Source organism: Acipenser ruthenus, chromosome 4 (assembly GCF_902713425.1).
Source record: "Acipenser ruthenus chromosome 4, fAciRut3.2 maternal haplotype, whole genome shotgun sequence".
Lineage (NCBI taxonomy): Eukaryota > Metazoa > Chordata > Actinopteri > Acipenseriformes > Acipenseridae > Acipenser > Acipenser ruthenus.
Window position 1 is genome coordinate 43,804,596 of NC_081192.1, and position 24,263 is coordinate 43,828,858.

Genomic DNA, 24,263 nt, shown 5'->3' on the forward strand with positions numbered 1-24,263 from the left:
TTCAGTTGTGTTCTAAAGTGTGAGTGATTTGATTTATTTATTTATTGGTGTTTTTTTCATAAAATCACTATTGCTCGTCTTAAACTAACTTGAAGGATACTCAATAAAATGGAAGCGTACGAAACAGCAACCAGTAAGGACGCCGATAAAAAGGAGATGGCATGGAGCTGGCCAGGTATTTTCACAGGGTTGAACATACGATCCCATGAGGTCAGGTTCATGCAATGTCTGGCACAGTTTATTAGGCTATTCCCTTGATTACTCTGGTGAAACTTTTTTGCTGGCACTTTACGTTAATGTGTTGCCTCCTAGTGTGCCATTGTGAAAACTGTAACATCCCATTGTTCCAGAATTAAGAATTTTCAGCCAAAAATAAACATTCATATTTATGTATTAAATGTAGGATATGTAATTTAGTTATCTCACAGTATATTCTAGAGAGATTTTCAGGGCTTTGGCTTGGGTTACAGCTTCAGATTCAAAAATCCTACTGTCTTATCCAGATTGCCTAAAAAGTATTGAAGACATTTTATTTTTAAAGATTTATAAAATGTGTTTTGTACGTTGTGCACCAGACCGTTAATTTTAGCAATGCCTTACTTCATTTTTACTTTTGGAGACATTACGGCACAGAAAATGTTAACTAAAAATCTTGACTAATGGCTCAGTGGAACCAGTTACCTTTTTTTTTTTATTCTCATTTTATTGGCTGGGAAAAGGAAATGTTATTAGCAAATGTAATTTGCTATATTTGGCAGGCTTGCAAAAACAGGCCTGGTCCAGAATGTAACTGCACATCCTTTCCTTGTTTTTCTCCACTAAATGTCAACTGCGGTCTTGATGTTATCTTTCTATATATTGTGGGTTTTTTTTTTTTTGTTTGTTTCTTGATAAAAGCATAAAAGCACTTGAGTACTGAATTAATATCCAACTTTAGGACTGAAAACAAACCCGAGTCTGTGAAGACTGAGATGGGACCTCCTCCTTCCCCAGCTTCCACCTGTAGTGACACTTCTTCCATTGCCAGCAGTGCATCCCTGCCTTATAGTAGGTTTTTCCCTTTTTTCGTGTAACTAATGTGGGCATAGAATTGTTGTCATTCATGGTACTGTGCCATTACATAATGAAATATTCTGGTACACAGCCTTCACCATAACAACTTGTATTTTGATATTTTCATATATTCAGCAAAGCTGAGTTAAGGGCCTGTGTGTTTGGGTCAAAAATGACCCTCCTAAATTCTCCAAGTTTTCAGTTTCTATACTAGTTTTAAAGAGGAGGGGAAGCAGCATATCAAATCTATCCTGTTAAAATGCCATATTAATAGGCAAGGAGTATATGGTAGTGTTCCGCTGTAGATCGATACCTACGGTATATCATGATACCAAAATCCTATAATATCTACTATCGGGTTAAAAAAAAATATTGAAGTATTGCGATTTTTCGTGTGTCTGTGTCTGTTTTTTTTGAGCTTTTAAAACAAAACTAATTGCGTGCAACAAAAACAATTATGAACTAAGCTTATTAATTTCCGCTTAGCGGAAGTAACCTACTACCCTGCATGTTCTGGGAAAATTTAAATTACTGCAGCAGTAATGGCGAATGATGGAGAAAGAAGCTTGGTGTGGAACTATTTTGGATTTCAGCCAGATGACAACAGCAATCTAGTTGATGGCGGACAGCCAAAATGTGAAAAGTGTTTTAAAGAAGAGAAAAACAAGGGAGGAAACACCACCAATTTATTGAAACACCTTTCAGATCGCCACCCCGGTGCATATTACTTGTAAAAAAGGCATAGCAAAGATAACAAATAAAACAGGAATGTGATAAAAGCTGATCAAGAGGGAATTCATTGATAATTGTTTTTTCATCATTGCAGTGCATTTGCTATAAGCTGCAAAAATATACTTTGCAGACATGGCATTAAAATTCTACCGCATGTCAAATGTTAACAATGCTTTTATATTTTGTGGTAAAATCGGTGTTTTGTATATGTAATGTAATAGCTGTGAAACTTGTGAATTGTATGCATTAGCGGTGGAAAGACCAGGATGAATACAGACTTCAGTGCGAGCAAACCAGTTTCCCTACAGATAATAGGATCAATGTGAGGCTTCACCTGCCGAGGAAAGCGCAGGACCTAGAAGCTCCCGAGTCGCATTGCAAAAGTCTGCCAATGCAGTCAGCTGCAGGTTGAGCACAGAGCATGTGAGCAGAATGGAGTGCTCAAACGCCGCTCCTTGCTCTCTTCCTCTTTTGAAACAGCTCGCTCCAGGCTTTTATTTCCTCAGTGCGCTCTGCTCCAGTGCTTCTAATTCTGCAGCCATCTCCACTCATGCTCCGCTTTACTGCTAGTGTAAATCGCTTCCAAAATGTAGAGATGTGCAAACCGGTTCCTTTGACATTGGGTACCCAGTTCCTGCTTTGACACAGATGAACCGGATTCATATATCAGGGACCCAGCTCCAGTGAGTACTATTATGTTTTTAGCAAAACTGATTTTTAAAACGTTAATTTCTGTCAAATACAATTTGATAACTATAATTGACATTTTCTCACTTCGGGGGAAAAAAAGGTCTGCAAAATATTTATTACAACAATAACAGGTTTTTTAAAGTTTTTATTTATTTAATTATATTTATTTCCCTGGATAATAATTCAATCTCACTTTTACATGAAGTGATGAAAACGCTTTGGGTAAAATTAATCTTAATGGGATCATTCGTAAGACAACCCCAAGCCGAACACGACATGATTTCAGCTATCTAAAAAAAGTAATTTAACCCCAAGCTGATGGGGTCATATTGCGGCTTGGGATCCTAACATGCACTGACCCTTTTGCACATACCATGTGGTTAAAGGTTTTTTTCTTTGTATAAGCTTTGTGAAATTTGCAATTAAAATGGCTCATATACAAGCACACAATGGCTTTCGCTGTTGTAATATAATACTTACTGTGCAAATTGGATATTGATTATTTTGTTAACTTTAATTATACAGGGTGATTTCATAGATTGCACAATATTGTCTGAGCATCGCAAAAGCTGCATCGTTTATGGATCATATCTTATATATACAGTGTCAAATATTTATCCTTTGCAAATCACCTTTTGGTGAAGGAGTGGTGCCAGAGGCTTTTCACGCTCCGATCAGGCACTTTACCCACTCCACTCTACGCACCTCCTCGCTCCCCTCCGCTTACATGCTCTGGTTCAGCATGAAAGCAATATAAAGGACTTGCAGTTTATTACAGTAGCCAGAGTGTTTGTCTTTTTGTTTAATTTACTTTCTTGGCAATATTAACACCCAAATGAGCATGATGGGCCGAATGGCCTCCTCTCGCTAGTAAAATGTCATGTTCTTATTTAAGGTGCACTGGGACATTGTTTTGACGGAGACATTTGGCTTTGACTACGCTTAAACAGAATTATGTTCTAATAGCACATAAGAGGAAAGCCTCTACATTAGTGGCCTGTTTTGTTTTAGAAATGTAGCATTAAATATAATACTTAACTTTAAATTGTGCATGTTAGCAGCGTTTTTAGTACTATCAGAATCGGTTCTTTGCCGGAAATACTTTTTAATTTTTTATATCTGCTGAACTAATTTTTATTAAATTATTATAAGTGGTGATTTTGAAAATCTAACACTATAAAATTGTAAAATTAATGCATAGTGTTTAAAATTAAGGATTCTAACGTTTGTGTGTTCCCAAATGTAACACATTACTGTGTTCATTTAAAAAAAAAAAGTTTGTGTTCCAAAATCAATCAGGCTTGTCTACTTTTAAGATTTATACTCTGTTTTACTTTCTAAAAGATTTGAACAATATAGATTCATAGAGGTATTATGTTGTATGTGACTTTAAGAACATAAGAAATGTTATAAACAAGAAGAGGTCCATTTGGCCCATCTTGCTCATTTGGTTGTTTATTGATCCAAGTAAGAACCTCCAAGCCATTTCTTTAAGTACCCACTGAATCAGCTTCCACACAGTGCTTCATTTTTTTTTATTCCTTGCTCATATTTTTACAGCCTTCTGAGATACCCCTGTATGTAAGATATAACGAGAACATGATGGGAGACTACATTTGGGGGCTGATTCGTGAAAGTGATTTACAGTATAATCGTAAATCTCGAAAACCTACTCACTTCTAAAGCTTTTGTAGTCATTTTTGTATTACTGTAGTATAAATACATGTTAATTTGGATTCTTATGTTGTTTTTTTCTGACTTTATGTGAACGAAAAGACACAAATTCGCCCGTTTTCTCATTGGAAATAGGTAAATTTCAAAATATCACTGTCCTGGTCACAAAAGCAAAGTTTGTGTGGAATAATAGCCATTTTCTATACTTTTGAGGCATAAGCAATTAGGAAATAACACTTACTACCCAGGAACCAAAAAAAAAAAAAAAAATTGTTACATGGTGTTATTAGCTGTGTATTCGCCTCTGATGCACTTGCAAAAAAAGGAATTTGGTAGCCATTTAACATGTAATGGACAAAACATCCAAAGTATCGTGATAGTATCGAATATCATGATATTGTGCATGGTATCGTATCGATGCTCCCTAAGTGAGGTATCGCAGAACACTAGTATATAGTACTCGCTCTGCTCCTCCCCAGGGCCACTGGAGCACAGAAACCCAACTTAAAATGTAATTCCAGATGTGTCTTTGTGTGTCATTAATTACTGCTTTACAGAGCGACGGCGCTCAACCCCAGCACCTAAAGAAGAGGAGAAAGTGAATGAAGAGCAGTGGTGCCTGAGAGAAGTTGTGTTTGTTGAAGATGTGAAGAATGTTCCGGTTGGAAAGGTTAGGTTTTTAAAATTTAAATAAACTTCAACAGCCTGTTATTCACAGTACACCAGGAAAGGCCATAGTTATTTGAGCCTACATGTCTACGTACCAGCATTAGCAATAGCTTCTAAAATAGAAGTAAAATTAAGGAGAAAACATTTTGACCAAACTTCTTCTTGTCCTGTTTTAAATCACAATTTCTAAATTGTTTTCATTTCCATTTCAGTACTGGATCTTGGACTTCAATGCATATTTGAAGACTGGAATAGAAAAAACACTAATTTAATATTGCAGGCCTTTATTAAGCAAAAAAAAAATGCATGGTCTATGTTTTTATATAAAAAATAAACTTAAATAACATCTGGATTTACAGTGAATCTGTATACTGGAATGGATAATAGATTTTTTTTTGTCTGCTTTAGTTTCAAGATACAGCCATTGCAACAGCTCTTTTTTTTAACTTAAGGTACTAAAAGTCGATGGTGCATATGTTGCTGTGAAATTTCCAGGAACATCCAACAGTGTGAGCAACCAGAGCACCTCCACTTCAGAGACTGATCCCTCCTCACTACTGCAGGACTGCAGACTGCTGAGAATAGATGAACTACAGGTATATATAGTCCAGGGCTGGTAAAATAATAAGCACAATTAAAAAGCAGTTAAGATATTTGTTAGATGCAGAGTAGACCAACATTTGCAAATAAATTTGCAAAGATTTTAGTCATAAAGCTGATACATTTATCTACTGGACTGAAGTTGAAGTATTTTTTTTTCTTTATAAAAATACAAAACTACATTATTTAGATTTATTTTAAAAAGCACCATTGTTGTGTACCTTCCTACAGTAATTGTAAGGTTTGTCATTTTGAAGTAATCCATTGCCAGATTTGTTAGTACGTCTGTCACCGTTCCCCTTTTTATTATTAATGTCTAGCATTTCTTTGCTGATGCATATTATTTATTTTAACAGGTAGTGAAAACTGGTGGAACACCAAAGGTTCCAGACTGCTTCCAACGGACTCCTAAAAAACTGTGTATCCCTGAAAAAGCTGAAATACTGGCAGTGAATGTTGATTCTAAAGGTTAGTGTTGACAAAGTATAAAAATAAAACTGCACATTTGCTATATATATATATTGCACATTCTCATTCATACATATATACATATGTATGAATGAGAATGTACAACTTTCAGGTGGCTTCAGGTGACTTTCATAAGGCCAAGAGGGTGCCACCAACGCATTATTTAACAAAGATGGTAAAAAAAAAAAAAAATGCTGATGCACCTGCACAGTTTGTAAAGGCGTACGCTGCCACTTCAGGGAGGCTATCCCACTTGCTGATGGTTATTCTTCAACAATGTCATTCTCATATGGCAATTGTGAGGCTTAGTAGGATTAGAAGAAACTTCTGTTTCTTTAAGTCACACTTTGTCTATGGTGGATGCCAGTTAGCTTAATCTTCTTAAATAGAATTCTCCCTTATGTGTGACCCAACCACACGGCATCATGCTGCACATAGGTCCTTGTGTGATCATTATGCAAACCAGTTACTGTTCCTCTTGGATGGTGGTTGTCACATTTTTAAATTGTATCTGCTTGTGTAAGAAAAGTGAATGTGATCAACACTTTTAACCAGAGCTTGTTTCTTCAATAGGGGTACATGCTGTGTTAAAGACTGGCAACTGGGTGAGATACTGCATCTTTGACCTGGCAACAGGAAAAGCTGAACAGGAAAATAACTTTCCTACAAGCAGCCTTGCATTTCTGGGACAGAATGAGCGAAATGTGGCCATTTTTACTGCTGGGCAGGTCTGTGACATTCTTTTTGTTTAATTGTTTTATTTTAGTTGCTGTCAATTGTAGTATATTAAATTGGCGCTGGGACAAATTAAGTATTCGGATACAAAAAGCAGATGTTCGTATTCGCCAGAAGTGGCAAAAATACCTTGCACTTATTTAAAGCCTCACCAGAAGTTGCGTGACAGTTTAAAAAATGGCAAATGAAAAAGCGTGGTGTTCGATTTTATATATGTATATATATATATATATATATTAAGGGTGCTTGATTCCGTTTAATTTTAGTAAACGTTAAAACTTTTAAATATAGAATTTAAATGTTAAAATAAAAACATTTTGAAAAGACGTTGTTATAAGGGGGGTAGTATGCATCCCCTTCGATGTGCAGTCTTGACAGCAGGAGAAAACCGGAAGTCGGCCATCTTGGAAGTGCTGCAAGGGCTTTGAGCATTTTAAAATAAATGACTGCGTGTATGTTTATAAATAGGTCTTTTACGTCGGCTTTTCTACTCTCCTTAAATGCAATTGATTCATTTGTGTATCTCAATCACAACTGAGAAACGCATTAATAGTAAAAATGGGTTTTATTTATATTTTTTCTTCTGTGAAACCACTAAATGGGCTTTTAAATGGTAAGTCTTACTTTTTCATTTAAATGCCAAAGCAACTCATCTTTATTCATTTAAATACAGTTACTCATCATAACATGTGTCCAGCAAAATGCTGTATTTTTCATTATAGCTTTAATAAGTCGCTTATTAACATGTTGCGATCTCGTTTGTACGTGAAAAATGAAGGCTTGGCCTAGTTAAAAACACATTAAGTTGTTTGACAGAAAAAAATAACTGAATAAAGTAAATTATTAAATTAAGCCGTTTATATAAATATATTTATAAAAACAGTGAAGCAGTATGAGAAAATAATAGCATCGGTGGTACGATAATGGTCTGTTTTGATTAGAGGGCGAGCATTAATTGCATTATTACAGAAATGTTATGCAGTCTAATTATTCAAACAGTGCTAAAATGCATCTCGCTAATTTAGCCTACTTACTGTATGCAAGACAAGAACTAGTTATGTTCACACCAAACTGACTTTATTCCAAGTACAGTATCACGTTGGTTCAAAGAATCAATATTCTGTTTAATAATAATAATAATAATAATAATAATAATAATAATAAATTATTATTATTATTATTATTATTATTATTATTATTATTATTATTATTATTATTATTATTAATAATAATTTAATAATTTAATAATTTAATAATTTAATAATATAATAATAATAATTTAATAATAGCAATAGTTTGTACTTATCTGATTGGCAGCAGTAGAAAAAAATGACCAAAAAATACATAAAATGGAAGCAATCTTCTGTTTAAAACAAAACGAATAAAAACATTAACCCTTTGCGGTCCATTTATTCAGCGCCTGACAGGAACATCAGGTCCAGTTTATTTTCACAAGCTGTTTATTTTACACGTGGTGTTTTAAAAGTAATTTTATTCATAGTAAAACAGGTTTAAAAGGCACTGCATATCAACAGGACACTCAGTACTGCATCTCTAGCCCTGCCCCACTCCTTGTTTATCACATATCTTCATAGTAGTGCATACTGATAAATTGTCTCCTGATCAGTCGTTTTATCACCAAACTCCTCAATAATGCTATCCAAGTCATTATTTTATTACTAGAACATCTGAAAAAGCTTGGCAAATGTCTGTGATATTCTTTGAGTGCTGGATGCGGAAGCAGCTATCTTATTTGTTTATGTCCGTGTTATGTCTGATGAAGGGACTATGCGTATTGCTCAGATCCGCCTCCTTTTTTTTCGGCTTCTATCGCACCCACTCGGCCATTGAAAGCTTTTCTCAAAAATAAATAAATCAACACAGCCTTCTGTAATCTGGCTCAACAAAAGACATTTAAGTTGAATCCGATATCCTCCACAATTGAAATTTGTTGCATGCATGCCATTTGCGATCGTCTCAATAATCAACCGTGTTATGTTGTCAGCCTGAATTTTATCGCATTTCTTAACATTTTGCTTGCATCTGGGCCCCACCTCCTCCATGCTATATCCAGCTTCATAGACGCAGACTAGTCACGTGACCAAAAGAATGCCGGACATTGGGAGGTGAATAAAAGGAAGTAATAATAAAAATAAAAAAAAACTGAGTATCCGTTATTTGACCTGCACATTTGACAAAGTTTAAACAAACCATTTAAACCATAAAATGGGTGTTTACCTCCTAAAGACCCTGAAATAAGATGTATCAAACCTGCTCAACTCAGTCATGATCCGCTTCCAAGGACAAAATTACTGCGCTCACAGACCTAAATGCCATTTTTCCTTTCAAGAACTGAGTTGACAGGAGAGCTGGTTCAGTTAAGTACTTGTAAACTTTTTCTTATTTATTGTGTTTTTACAAATATGTGATATTTAAATTGCTGTTTTACTAATTATGCATATTTGCGCACTAAAGCCTGTTTGCTACGTCCCACTGCGGCCTTGTGACCTGCTTGAAGCCAGTGGCTTCATTTGCTTCTTCCCAGGGATCAAGCAACAAGTGGGCAGACTTTGATCTCCTCCCCACCCCCTCCCCCCCAAGGCTGCAGTAGCTCCGGCTGGAATTTTTATTCTTGTTTTGGCTTTGGCTAAAATTATAAGATGGTTTTTGTATTAAAGTAATTGTTATTACTGTATTTTGTTTATCCTTTTTTTTCTTCTGTTTTTACAGAGACTAAGTGCAGACCTGTCTGCAACGTGGTGCTACGGCACACATGTAGAGAGAGCAGCTGCTGGGTTCATCAGCGCTGCACAGGACCAATATACTTGCTTCGATTATGGTTGCTTGCAATCTCTCCTACAGTATCTTGATGTTGGTTTTTGACAGCTTTTTCCCCACCATTACGAGGGCTGTTGGTTTATTCTAACAAACAGGCTTCCCTCAGTCTCATGCGAGTACTGACTGAGTGGTTTTGCCAGTGGCTTGTACAGGTCGGCATCCCTGTACATTGCTACCTGTGGTGACTGAGAAAACCGGTGGACACATACAGTACTAAGGTCACCGACCCGGTACCGAACCAGGACCGAGGTTACCGCACCGGTGCTAAAGTCACCGACCCTGTTTCTACCCGGTCCTACACGGCCCGCTACAAAACTGGTTTTGTTCGGGTCTTCACTTGCCCGGTCGATATCTATAAGCAGATTGAGGCAGCACCGTACATCTGTATACTGTACACCTGCATTGCTTACTTCTTGCATCATGCCTAGGTTGTATCCCTGCGAGACATGCAAGGCTAGTCTGCCTGTTGAGGACAAGCATGGCAGATGCTCTTCTTGCCTGGGGCCAGAGCATGCCAAGGAGACACTGGTGAACCACAGTTTGTGACTTTTGTGCACATTTCTCTAAGCGCACGTTGGAGAAATGTCTCTCCCGCAGCTCCACAGAGCGCTCTGCGTCCCTTACTCCTGCACAGAGCTCTTCCCCATCACCCTCCTTTGGAGAGGTGGCTGCATCCTCACCCCATGGCTCTGTGCCAAGGGAAACCGGATGCACACGGAAAAGTAGCCTATTCAGGGAACAGTCTTCACGTTCTTACTCAGCCTCCTGTGTTTCTCTCTCTCCTTCCCCGAGGAAGAAGAGTCGCCATTCCAGACGATGTGTGGACTCGGAGCAGTTGGAAAAGCTCTGGGCAGCTGTTTCCCACCAAAGAACGGTTCTAGCAGAATTACCTTGGGGCCTCGGGGCTACAGGCACAGTGGCCATAGAAAGTCGTACTGTCCATCGCTGCCTCTTATGAGGTGGACGAACAGGAGCTGGCATTCCCGTCTGAGGACGTGGAGTCCAACGGCATGTCCCCTGCGGTTAAGCTGTCCCTGCAGCAGAGCTTCTACCGCTGACTAAGAGGGCCACTGCAGCTCCTGCTGTTTGCCGGTCGATGGATGCCCTATACAGGGTGTGTGATGCGGAGAAGCTGGGCCTGGCCCATTTTCCGCCGGTGGAGGCTTCAGTTGCCTTGGTACAGGTGCCTAATTTAGTGCTCCTGTTCAAGGACACTACCTGCCCCAACAAGCAGTGCCGGGTCTCGGAGGTGATCCTCAAGCTTGCTTATTTAACCAGTGCGTTTGCCGAGCAGCTAGGCAATTATAATAGTATTCTGGTAGTCTACCAGTCCTATTTGCTGAGGTCCCTTTCTGGCAGTCACAGGCCCTCACCACGAACAGCTGAATGAGCTGTGCCTGGTTAACAAAAACCTTCTTTGTATGTCAAAGCTTAACGGCCAGACTATAGGCAGGAACCTGGCTGCGCTTATAGCTGCACATAGGCAACTCTGGCATTCCCAGGCACACGTGCCTGACTGGGACAAATCACTGCTGTTGGGGGCCCTATTACACCAGAGCATACCTTTTGGTTCTGCGGTGGACGAGATGACGCAACTGGTTTGCTTGCTTCCCAAGTGACCACCCCCAGTGCGTGAACCAGCGGCAAACTGGCACCCTAGGTCCTAGAAACCACCAACACAGCTGGCTGCGCCTGCTGCCAGAGGTGTGTTCAGAACCGGCCCGTGGCTGCTCGCCGCAGAGGCTCTAATAGGTTCCACCACCCAGCGCGGAGAGAGAAGCCTCAGGCCACAAGCCGTGCAGCAGGATGTAACATCAGTCATTGATCCACAGGACGCTGCGGTGGTGTCTCAGGAGGTGTCTATTCACATGATAAACCCCCTCCAGCTGGAGGAAGGGTTCCAGGTACTTCCTAGTGTCCAAGTGGGATGGTGGCCCCAGACCGAGCTTCGACCTTTTTCAGGGAACGGCGTACAAGTTCTGTGTCTTTCCATTTGGCCTCTCTCTATCTCCCATTAACCCTTTGCGGTCCTATGTCAGACCTGGTCCGACATTGCAATTATTCCTATCAGGTCCAATGTTGGACCCTGTCCGACATCATCAAGAAGACGCAAAAAATGTTTTTTAGTCGTTTTTTCTACAGAAAAAGCCGAGAATTGGCCAATAGGGAGCGACAGGAGCGGAGACAAGTTGGAAAAAAAAGGGCGCATCTCATGAATAGTCATACTTGCCCCTGGCATCAGATAGGGGCGGTCATAAGGAAACAAGCTGGATGGTACTGCATCAACGCTCTGAGAATATCACGGACATTTGCAGAGCTTTTTTGAGATGTTATAGTAATAAAATAATGGATAGCATTATTGAGGCGTTTGGTGATAAAACGAGTGATCAGGAGATGATTGATCGGTATGTACGACTATTATTATTATTATTATGTATTTCTTGGCATATGTGAAAGCTATAGTGAACGAAAGGGTGGGGCGGGGCTGGAGATGCCTAGTGAGTGCGTTGTCGATATGCAGGGCCTTTTAAACCTGTTTAAAAAAAAATACTTTTAAACAGCACGTCTAAAATTAACTGCGTGTGTGAAAATAAATTGGACCTGACGCGCACTTAATAAATTGACTGCAAAGGGTTAAGACTCAAAGGCATCAGAGTGCTCAATTATCTGGACGACTAACTCATTTGTGCCCAGTTTCCAGCAGAGGCCCACACAGAACTTGTCACCGGCCATTTTGTGCCTTGCGGTGAATCATGCGAAGAGCCAACTCGCCTTCTCGGACAGCCTCCTATCTAGGAGTGTGCATGTCGATGCTGTCCACTCTCTGACGGCAGAGTACAGAGAATAGCCGCCTGTTTGGAGCTTTCAGCTCAACAGAGCTATCATGGTAGTGACGTTCCAGAAACTTCTGAGCTTTGTCACTTTTGAGTTTGACTACTTTTGACTCTTCGTCCAAGAACCCAGGGGAGGCTAACAGGGAGATATATAGGCGGTTCAAACCCTGAAGTCCATAGTTTGTGTACTATCTTACAGTGTGATTCCTTTAGACAACTTGTAATCAAGATAATCACACAGACCCATTCAATTTGACGTTCCAATGATTCAGAGCATTATCAGTACTCCTTCAGTTTATTAAATGCTTAAATATATTGAGTGGTTACAGACCACATCGGATCCCAGCTAATAGGCAATCTGGGAGGTCCAGTACTATATGCGAAACGCTGATAAATGACCACCGCTAAAAATCTAAAGCATCTAATATGTCACTCTCCTAAAGCTAAAATATAATTCCTATCCTTATAGCCATGCTTCAGTATAAGTGAGATATAAATTTAGGATTATGCTTGCCTCCCAATATATGGAAGTGTTGTGTAGAATATAAGTAAAGACAAGAGCTGTCTTTGAATATGCAGAATATGACTAAACAGCAACCAGCTTTTCAGAGAGTGGACCAAAGAGCTTGTGTTAGCCAGTTGAATGGTACTTTACTGGAGTGTTGCCTCGGCTTTTATAGAACTTTTCCTCTGCTTCATGCGTTTAGAAGACTTTAAATCTAAACATTTGGTATGTTTTGGGAGCTCTTTAAGTGAATAATATATTTAAAAAGTCCTGGCAACTCCTTTAAAATTAATTGGATATGATCTCATGTTTCTTCCCATACCTTTACTAGTTTCTACAAACTTAATGTCATGGATCCTCAAAAACCTGGTCTGGAGTATTATGGTTGGCTTCTCGGTCGACCCTTACAACACAGGCATAGAGGTGCGTTTCTACCTCAAATTTTTAGCCCTAACTACTTGTTACTGGGGTTCTGAATGGTAATGCACAAGGCAGCCTTCACCTTAGCCTTGTAGCATTCCAGTCGTCTTCAATCTTGCAGCGGCTTTGGTACACTCACCCATTTGGTAATGGTTACATTTCGTACTTGAAAGGGAACGTTAGCTTATTATCATAACGTTGGTTCCCGGAAATAGAAATGTAACCATTAACCTTCAAGGTCACTGCGTCAGTGATTGCAGCAAGCTTTAAGGAAACGTTACGTTGACGGCAGTATTTTTATGTCCTCGAGGGCGAGCCATGTCTGCGTCACAGGCTCGTCGAGCAGCTTTGATATCTTATTCAGGTTTTCGGTTTTCAAGAGGTAAATACCATTTGGTTTTGGTTACATTTCTATTTCAGGGAACCACGGTTATGATAATAACTTAATGTTTAGGAACATGTTGTTGACCTCTTATACTTTTGTTCTAGGAATCACCTGTCATTCTCCGGGATGGAAATGGCACCATCTACCCAATGGCTAAAGACTGTATGGGTGGTATTAGAGATCCTGATTGGTTAGATCTTCCACCTATCTCTAGCCTTGGCATGGGAGTTCATTCATTAACCAACCTTCCTGCAAATTCCACCATCAAGAAGAAAGCTGCTATTATCATAATGGCTATTGAAGTAAGTGCATTGTAATATACCAGTAGTGACTTAAATCGTTTTGACCTCTTTTTCCAAAGAGAACCCTTTCACTTTCTTTTAGAAATGGCTGTCTACTCAGTCGATATTGCATCAAAGATAATCTTTTACACCAAGATACTCAACTCTGCTGAGTCTCTATGGGGACTTGCGTCAAGCTGCACGAAAAGGGTTATGGGACATAGAAAGCTCAAAGTTTTCTTTTGAGCTGAGTTTGTTTAAAAATATTTTAAAAACCTGTGAAGTCTGTTTTACTCTTGCCCAGGGTTTCTTGACGAAAAATTCACTTTTCTGAACACACGAGTTGGTGCATGCCAGGTGAGATGGCTTCACAACAGTACAGAGTGGACAGGTGCAATTATAAAAATGTATTGGTATTAGCTGTCAGTTTTGATGTTCGCGATGTCCAGACTATAGAGCGCATCCTGCACTCCACATGGAGCGCCTTTACTGGATGCGCCACTCGGGAGCCCAAATTTGACTGATCATATAATAAATAAAACACGCCCGTATTGATTGCAATTTTGACATATTTATATATACAATTGGAGAAGTTTTCAATAAATTTGGAATCAATAAAGCTAATTTAATTTATTTCACATTTCATTATGGTAATATTAAATAGCGATGACAATAGCCTAAGTGCATTTGTACAGCAAACTAGAATGCTTATTACCATATTACTACAGTAAATTAAGTGTTGTCATGTCAATATGATACTGCAATCACAAAACATGTTTTAGACAGCACTAAAAAAAAAAAACAGGTGATCTAACTATGCTTGCGCAGATGAAGGACTCTGTTGAGAAGTTTGTTTTTCTTATCAGTCATTTTGTCTTCATTCACCAGGCCAATACATTTTTTCTGGGGACCCTGGGCAACAGTGAAACAGACTTCAAAAGTTTTTACAATGTTTAAACACTGAGAAAATCAGCCCAATCCGACCCCTCTCCATTGACACTCAATAGAAAAATAACCCCGGAGCTTTCTCTGTACCAAGTTCCTCTGTGCCGCTTGATGGAAGTAAAGGCTACGTTGAATATATTGGTAATATAGAATATCTTTGGTGTAAGGCTGTACATTCCTTAGACTCACCTATTCAGTTATCGTACAGATCCACACTTGAACATATTGCAACTGTACCAGTATGAAACTTAGTCTTGTCTGGGTTTCATGTCGATAGTTATACCGGTAGGACACAGATAACAACTCCATTGTGAACAGACGTAGCTATACTGTTCCTTACCGATACCAGTATAAAAATGCAAGTATGAACAGGAGGACTGTCATAGAGAAGGCATTGTTTGGTCTTGTCAGCAATTAAGCTTAAATGTTCTTTTTACAGAAACAAACTTTAATGCAGCACATTTTGCGATGTGACTATGAAGCCTGCAGGCAGTATCTAATGAATGTTGAGCAGGCTGTTCTGCTGGAGCAGATACCTCAATCCCTGAACGCACTCCTTGGTCACAGATGTGATGGAAACCGCAATATCCTCCATGCTTGTGTATCTGTGTGCTTCCCAACCAGTAACAAGGAAACGAAAGAGGAAGAAGGTAAGCTAAGTGGAATTAATGCTTAAATAAATGCTGCTCACTGAACCTCAACTAAGTAATGTAACATTTGTAATCAAGTGATTTACATGAAGTTGGGTCATGGTTGGCTAGATGTATTTTTAAACTTGAATATATAAAACCAGCCCTGTTCAAATATAGTAATATATTAGAAAAATCACATCGGAACTGTTGCATGCTTTTTATAATTTTTTTACTATTTCAATTTCAGGTCAAAGTTAATGTATTTGTTTTCCAGAAGCTGAGCGGTCTGAAAGAAACACATTTGCAGAGAGGCTGTCTGCAGTTGAGGCTATTGCCAATGCAATCTCAGTAGTGTCTAGCAACAGTTCTGCAAACCGAACTGGATCGTCCAGTAGTAGGAGGTATGTTTTTATATTTTTAAATTTGAGGTGATTTTCACAACAGTTAAGTCTTACTATATTGTCATTGGGTATCTAGCTTATTCATACAGATTTTACATATGTAATTATACTTAATCATACCCAGTCCACTGCCTCCCAGCAATGATCTTGAATTTAGCTTTCAAAGGGACAGAGAAATGGTGATAGTAAGTTCTATAGAAAACATGTTGGGTTGATGCAAGCTATGACCTTGGTAAAACTGAATTAACTGTTTCACACAGCAACAGTTATCTTGCTTTAATTTGGTGGCACAGATGTTTTTTTAAATATTTAGCAAAACTAAAATTCATTTCTTCCCAGTCTGAGACTACGTGAAATGATGAGGCGATCTCTGAGAGCTGCAGGTTTGGGTCGACATGAGTCTGGACCTTCTTCCAGTGACCACCAGGACCCAGTGTCTCCTCCTATCGCCCCGCCCAGCTGGGTCCCGGACCCACCTCCAATGGATCCAGGTAGACTGCTGTGTGCAATAGCTTTAAATAACCACCCACCCTCCAAAAAGAGAGATGAAAACAATGTTATATTTGAGATTGTATGTACAGTAAATTACTGTAACATTTGTAGGAATACAGTACAGTTTAAGTATAATAACAGCAAATTACCTACACCTTAAACGACTGATAAAATGTGATCTTAGAATTCTTTCATTCCTTTAAGCTAACTAAATCAGTACCATAACATGTATTAGTTAAGTTACTGGTCACAAGAATCTGCTTATAGGCTTACCTGTCAAATGGTTGTCCAGTTTTGCTTTGTGATATCTGTTTGATAGTCCCTTTCATCTTCAGCTATGGCCAAACGTTTTGCATCACCCTACAGAATTAAGTAATTTTGCTTCATAAAGTCAAATGAAACACTTAATGTTACGTTAGCATATTGAATATTAAAATTCTAGGTGCTGCAAAACTTTTGGCCATAGCTGTGTGTATCTCATTTTTAATTCCTTTCTGTTCACTAGATGGTGACATTGATTTTATTCTGGCCCCTGCTGTGGGATCTCTCACCACAGCATCAGCTGGGACTGGCCAAGGCCCCAGCACGTCCACCATACCAGGTGAGTTTAAAAAAAGTAGTGTTTTAAACCATCCACAAAAGTGATTTTTTGACACTGTATAAATGCCTATTGATAAAGCACTTGTTTAAAATGATATGATCCTTCTATTTTAGTACTTGGTGTCCTACTTGGTTGCATCTACCAACATACCTCAAAGCCAGGGCTGTACACTAACTTTTTTTCTTAGGCACAAATTTGTATAAAATGTGATTTATTCTTATTGCTTATTTCTTTATTTAAAATGCAGTAACTTGGAGACCTGTCGTGTGTCATCATTTTTACGTCTTCCAATATTGTACGTAAAATAAAATCTTGTCGAAATATATTTTTGGTTCTTAACGCCCTTACAGCTGTCTTGCAAAACATTAGTACTGAACACTGATCAAAATGCACGTCGTTGCACACACTTACCAGTGGTGTATGGGATATGTAATTTTTTAGTTCCTTGCTAGCAATAGAAATGATACACTGCACTAGTCTCGGGGAGAGACAGTGATAAAAACATGTGGGTGAGTTACAACTTATCTAGGAGGCTTTGTGTTCCAGTGGTTAAAGAAAAGGGCTTTTAACCAGGTCCCTGGTTCAAATCCTGGCTCACTCACTGTGTGACCCTGAGCAAGTCACTAAACCTCCTTGTGCTCTGTCTTTCGGGTGAGATGTTGTTGTAAGTGACTCTGCAGCTTGTAGCAAAACTTCCTTAGTATTACTACTAAACACTTAGGACATAATATTCTATAATATTAAAATTCCATAATAAAACATTCAATATTTAGAATGTAATAAGTTACAGCATTATAAGGGATTTAAAGGGGACCAGCGGAGTATACTTAAACAAATTATATCAGCCAACTTTATCAAAACACTTGCACAGTAAAAGCACACTATGCATAAAGTGGAAGTTAGTTTAACCAGCAATAGGCAATAAATTGTAAGCATGTATAATTATTGAACATACCAGTATATCACAGAACACCTAATAATATGCCTACATTACTGTTTGGTTCTTCCCACAAACACATACAACCTAGTACAATTCGGTTATACGTCAAAAGTTATGCTTAGCTGCAGCAGATCTTCAAATAAGACTTCAGCCCCTTTCACAGAAAACAAAACAAATCCGAAAAGAAAAGTTCCATAAAATAATAATCCAAGAAACATAGAATCCAATGAAAAAACAGAATAATCATTCAAAAACTTATATTTCAATCACAGTTACAACTTAAAGAAAGGTTTGACCTCATCTGGATGTATTTTGCAGTCTGCTGTGTAGATTCCTCTATGTAAATTGCAGCTGCGCAGCACGGTTTAAATGTCCAGGCGATCCTGTATTTAAAAAATTAAATGACGTCCAAAGCAACACAAAAACCTTCCCAAAGTAACAAAGAAAACAAAATAAACCCGATACAGGAGAAATAGCAATGTTAGCTTTGCTGTGAACAAAGCACTGTCTAGACACAGCTGAACATTTCGACTCGTTTATCCTTTTAGTCAGCAGTATTTTATTTTGGTAGATGTACATTTCAACACGGACTAACAATAAAGCAGGCTCATAACTACCGAAAGTTCTAATCAAACTAAGAACTGCAAATAAGTGAAAGTTATGGCCAGCAGGCAGAAGATCAGTGTTTGTAATCAATTGCTACTATAAGTTAGTAGTATTTTCATTTTGGATATATCAGTACCCTCTGCTGTTAAGTAGACATGTGAGGCTTTCAGTAATGGTTTTACAAAGGCACGTAAAATGTAAATAATGCAAAAAATGTTTTATATTTAACAATAAGTTGTTTTCTTTTTATAGGCCCTTCATCTGAAAACTCGTTGGTGGAGTCCAAGGATCGGAAAGCCAATGCCCATTTAATACTCAAGTTGATGTGTGACAGTATGGGTCTTCGTCCATATCTCCGTGAATTGCTTTCTGCTAAGTATGTGATCTTAGAAAAATAAATAAATAAATAAATAAATAAATAAATAAATACATACATAATCTATGTATATTAGTTTCAAACTGTTAATTTTGAAATCCATTTCCCTTTCAAGTATCAAATGTAACCATTACCGTATGGGTATTTACCTTGTAGAGATCCGAAACCTGAATACGATATACCAAAGCTGCTCTCTGAGCCAGTGACACAGTTATGGCCTGCCCCTGAGGGCACAAATAGACTGCACTCACAGATCTTATTGCCATTTTTCCTTTCAAGACTGACCTGACCGGAGATCCTTGTTCAGATAAGTACTTGTTACTTCTATCTGCTATACATTTCACATGTATTATGTTTTTACACAAATTATATGTGATATTAATATAATTGCTGTAATAGTTTTTACTAATTACACGTAATTTGTGCACCACAGCCTGTTGCTTATGTCCCACTGCGGCCTTGTGCCCTGCGTGAAGCCAGCAGCTAGAGTCGCTGCTTCCCAGGGATCCAGCAACATAAGTTGGCTAATTTTCTGCTCTTCCCCCAGGCTGCAATAGCTCCAGCTGGAGTTAATTATTTCTCGTTTTGGCTTTGGCTAAAAGTGCAAGACGTTTTACACCCTGCACAAATAGTTGGGGGAAGGGTTCTACTCCAGGTACTTCCTAGTGCCCTAGCGCACAGCAAGTACCTGCTGTTTGCCTTTCAGGGAACAGCGTATGAGTTCCGTGTCTTGCCATTTGGACTCTCCCTAGCTCCCCATGCTTTCTTGAAGTGCATGCAAGCTATCCTGGCCCAATTGAGACATAAACATCAGAGCACAGGCAGAGGCCCACATAGAACTGGTCACCAGCCACCTTCAATGGTTGGGCCTTACGGTGAATCAGACGAGAATAGCTGCCTGTTTTGGAGCTCTTTCGGCTCAACAGAGCGCTCACGGTAGACACATTCCGGAAACTTCTGGGCTTAATGGCAGCAGCTTTTCAGACCCTTCCATTGGGTCTCCTGCGCACGCGCCCTCTGAAATCCTGGATCAACAGCAAGGTCTTTCACTCTGCGTTGAACCCCAACTGACTATCGACAGTGTCTCATCATTGTCTAAAGGCACTCTCTCTCTTGGTGAAAACAGCTGGCCGATCCACGCCTCGGCTTAGCGCTGGGCAGTGTCACCAGAAGTGAGATCGTCACCACGGATGCGTCTAGCCTGGGCTGGGGCTCAGAATGGCAGGGGTGTGCAAGGTGTGTGGAACCCCCATTGACAGGGTCTCCACATCACTGTTGTAGAGCTCCAGGCAGTTTACATGGCCTTACAGAATTGTTTGCAGGAGGTTCGAGGGAGACGTGCTTGTCTGTACAGACAACACAGTGGTGGCTTACTTCAACCACCAGGGCGACCTCAGGTCGCCCAGTCTCCATTGCGTGGCCCACAAACTTTTGCTTTGGGCACACGCAATAATAGGAGGCGGGTACCCGCTGGCAATAGATGCCTTGGCACACCAATGGTCGAGGTAACTGTTATATGACTTCCCACCGTTTGCCCTGCTCCCGCAGTGTCTGGACCGGGCCAAGGTGCTCCCAGTAGCCCCTTATTGGCCCTGGAAACTCTGGACCTTATGGCATCCTGGCCCATTGAGCCTGCAGCTCTGGGTCTGGCCCCTGAACGGCTGTATGTGAGCCGTCTGGGGTTTTCTAATAAGGTCATTGACACCCTGCAGAATGCCAGAGAACTGTCCATGCGTTCCCAGTACGGGTACAAGAGGGGTGCTTTTCAGACGTGGTGTCTGCCGCGTGGGTTATACTGCAATTTTGCAGGACCTTTTCTACGAGGGGACAGCCTGCTTTATTTTTAGACATGCCAGGACAAAGGTTACGCTCTGTACCAATCCTGCCTTTTTGCCAAAGACTCAGCATTTCATTTCAACCAGTCTGTGGAACTGGAGGCTTTCCATCCATCTCCTTTGCAGAATGACAGAGTGACAGGTCAATGTGCTCTGCCCAGTTTGGGCCCTGGCGCACTACGTTGACAGGATGAGAAGCTGGAGGGAGTCGACGTTTTTTTTTGTCTGGTTATGCCCTGTCTAAGCAGTGGCTGTCCAAGCAGATAGCATACATGGTCAGGACTGCCTATGAACTGGCCAACTTGCCCCCTCCAGAAAAGCTCAAACATTCCACCAGGGGCATGGCAGCTTTGTGGTCTTTATTCCAGGGTGCATCTGTCAAGGACATTTTGTAATGCAGCGGTATGGGCTACCCATACCTTTACTAAGTTTTATAGACTTAAATGTGGGGTGCAATGACAAAGTCATTGTTGAGTGCAGCTAAACTCTATACATGTGCTGAATTTCATTCACATTTGTTATTTATAAAGTGGAAAAAAGGCAAATTTAGACAGTTTTCAAAAACCCTTGAGACCTCTACCTGGAAGAGCGCACATGCGTGACGTCACTCCAAGACATTCACTGTTGTAAACAAATGCAGTAGATGGAGGAGAGAAGTGAAAGCGATGTTACCAGTTTAGATGTTTTAGCATCTTAAGTCAAACAGATCGGAAATGTTGGTTGTGCTTCATTTATATTGGCTTCACAATGTGAAAAAAACCAGCTTGTTACTTCTCTCCTGTGGTTTGTTGTAGTCTTTTGATGGTAGAGTAGCATATGACTTTTTTTTTTTTGGTGTCAGTTTCATGTTTTTTAATTTTAATTTGTTTCTTGGCAGTATTTTCATGCCTGCTTTTAGTGAAAAGCATGTGCCACGCATCCTTATTCAGACGGTGAATTTATTTTGAAGAATATTGCTTGATTGTTGCATCTCGGCTGTGGCTCGTTACTGGAATGTAGTTGTTAATCAAACAAGAGGTTAAATGATCAATTGTATGTTTCGACTATGACATCCTCAATAAAGGTGAGGGATCTCTAATTATCTCCCGCACAGGTATTTAACTGGGCAGAACATCAGCGACTGATAGGAAGTATACAAAACAACAAGGAGGCAGATTGCAAAAAAATTGAGTATTTATTGTTCAGGTTCACAATAAAAACAAGACATAGACCCTGAAGTATTCTGAAAGTTTTAGTTATTGTTACATTAATTTTTTAAGATGTTCAATAGTGATAGGATTTACTTGTGGTAACACCAGACTTTACATAACAGTACAGTCAATTACACAGCGTCCCACACATACAACCTGATAGCCTTCACTGTCTATGTAGGCCTCGCTGCACAGGTTCTTAAGCACTCGGTTGGCTGACACCCTTTAAACAAACAAAAAAGAATACCGACTCTACCGTCTTTGTTTCGAGACACAAACAACAAAAAAGGTGCGTTCTCCCAGCTCACGAACTCTGTACTCTGTTTCCGAACTCCAGTCTCTCGTTTCTTAGCAATAGACACAGAGTGCGTCAGATCTCCGTGGCAACAAATCAGCTGCAATTTAACATTCAAAACAAGTACAGTAATACGTGTCAGCTTATGAACACACAAGAACCAGAGGTCTCCTTTTTCGGACTTAATGCACAACTTTCTCCGAACAAGTCAATATAATAATTCTTACATATACAGTAAATAATAATACTTTATTCTTAACTTGTAGCCTATTAGAATCTGATATAGCCTACATCAACATCATAAAGTAGCCTAAGACATTTTTGCACGTCAGATGGGGGAAAATAATAATAATAACAATAAATAAAGTTGAAGTTTATGTTAAGATTGTCGATCTAAATAATCCGGAGGCAGAAGATCTTACGCGGGAGTATCCCGACAAAATCGAGAGACTTTTTTTTTTATATATATAAATTGTCGTTGCCAATTATTTATTATTTTCTCCCAATTTGGAATAGCCAATTATTTTATTAAGCTCAGCTCACCGTTACCACCCCCGCGCTGACTCGGGAGGGCGAAGACGAACACACACGGTCCTCCGATGCGTGTGCCGTCAGCCGCCCGCTTCTTTACACTCTGCATACTCACCATGCAGCCGCCTCAGAGCTACAGCGTCGGAGGACAACGTAGCTCTGGGCAGCTTACAGGCAAGCCCGCAGGCGCCCGGCCAGACTACAGGGGTCGCTGGTGCGCGGTGAGCCGAGGACACCCTGGCCGACCTAACCCTCCCTCCCCCCGGACGACGCTCGGCCAATTGAGCGCCGCCCCCTGGGAGCTCCCGTCCACGGTCGGCTGTGGAATAGCCTGGACTCGAACCGGTGACGTCCAGGCTATAGAGCGCATCCTGCACTCTAGCGAGTGCTTTTACTGGATGCGCCACTCGGGAGCCCCCTAGGCAAGTGCCTTTACTGGCTGCGCCACTCGGGAGCCCAAAATCGAGAGACTTAACAGGAATGCATACAAGAGCTTGACATAGCATGATAATTTTATCATATTTATTAATAATGTACATGGGAGGTTGTTGGCGCTATAATTGTCACATTGTCATACATATTTTCATCAAACGGCACCTCTCTTCCTGGCAGCTTCTAGAGTCCCGGTGATTTTACTATTTTTAACTAGAAGATGATGCTGCTGTCCTGCAGGTACCATCTGGATAAATAGATGGTACTGCATCCTTATTTAATTTAAAACATTTAACAGCACCCATCTTGAACATTAATAAAGCTGTCTTTGGTAAAGTGGGTGCTGCAGATGCAGCTGCTGTTGGGTTAAGCATCCCAATGCCTGGTCCTCCTCACAAACTTCATCCATTGCCGGCATCGTACCGGCCCTGCTGTGTTGGAGCAACCATATATTACACACCTATTTACCATGGTATCTCTCCCCTGGGTGTGTTGTGTTTTGGTGAGTGGTAATGCAGGAAAGCAGCGGGCGGGATGGCGAGCTTGTCCTGGTGTGACGTCATGCATAAATTAGCCGCAACTTCGAGTGAGTTGAACTTTTCATAGAGGTGTCAACTTCAGAGTTGTTTTTTACACTTAGCGTTAAAACCTATACATTAAAACTATACAGATACTTTTATTGACCTACCAACAGTACTACACAAGTGAATTCTGAAAAATGAACATTTATTGCACCCCACCCTGGTATTGGAACTGGAGTGTTAAGGAGGGTTTCTCAGTCGACCTTTACAACACCGGCATAGAGGTGAGTTTCTCCCTCAATTTTTTTAACCTAGCTACTTGTTACTGGTGTTCTATATGATAACGCGCAAGGCAGCCTCTCAGCATAGACTTGTAGCATTCCAGTCATTCTGCAATATTGCCCTTGCGACGGCTTTGCTACACTCACCCATTCGGTAATGGTTCCGTTTCGTACTTGAAAGGGAACGTTTGGTTATTATCGTAACCCTGGTTCCTGGAAATAGAAATGTAACCGTTAACCTTCATGGTTGCTGCGTCCATGATTGAAGCAGGCTTGAAGGAAAAATGACGACCGGATCTGT

The 24,263-nt window shown here is 40.1% G+C and overlaps 1 protein-coding gene across 10 annotated transcripts in view; it reads left to right on the plus strand.

The window, feature by feature from the left end:
• The window catches only part of LOC117399524 (E3 ubiquitin-protein ligase UBR5), a 90,262-nt gene that overhangs the window by 37,202 nt on the left and 28,797 nt on the right, over nucleotides 1–24,263 (plus strand). For 9 of the 10 annotated variants that reach the window (XM_059022426.1, XM_059022429.1, XM_059022428.1 and 6 more), the window contains exons 15-25: nucleotides 938–1,047; nucleotides 4,707–4,819; nucleotides 5,271–5,414; nucleotides 5,775–5,886; nucleotides 6,460–6,614; nucleotides 13,708–13,905; nucleotides 15,269–15,479; nucleotides 15,736–15,862; nucleotides 16,202–16,353; nucleotides 16,860–16,955; nucleotides 18,754–18,877. In XM_059022426.1, the coding sequence (XP_058878409.1) occupies nucleotides 938–1,047; nucleotides 4,707–4,819; nucleotides 5,271–5,414; nucleotides 5,775–5,886; nucleotides 6,460–6,614; nucleotides 13,708–13,905; nucleotides 15,269–15,479; nucleotides 15,736–15,862; nucleotides 16,202–16,353; nucleotides 16,860–16,955; nucleotides 18,754–18,877 (1,542 nt within the window). The remainder of the gene's footprint in view (nucleotides 1–937; nucleotides 1,048–4,706; nucleotides 4,820–5,270; nucleotides 5,415–5,774; nucleotides 5,887–6,459; nucleotides 6,615–13,707; nucleotides 13,906–15,268; nucleotides 15,480–15,735; nucleotides 15,863–16,201; nucleotides 16,354–16,859; nucleotides 16,956–18,753; nucleotides 18,878–24,263) is intronic. The other variant, XM_059022427.1, reaches the window with a different exon arrangement.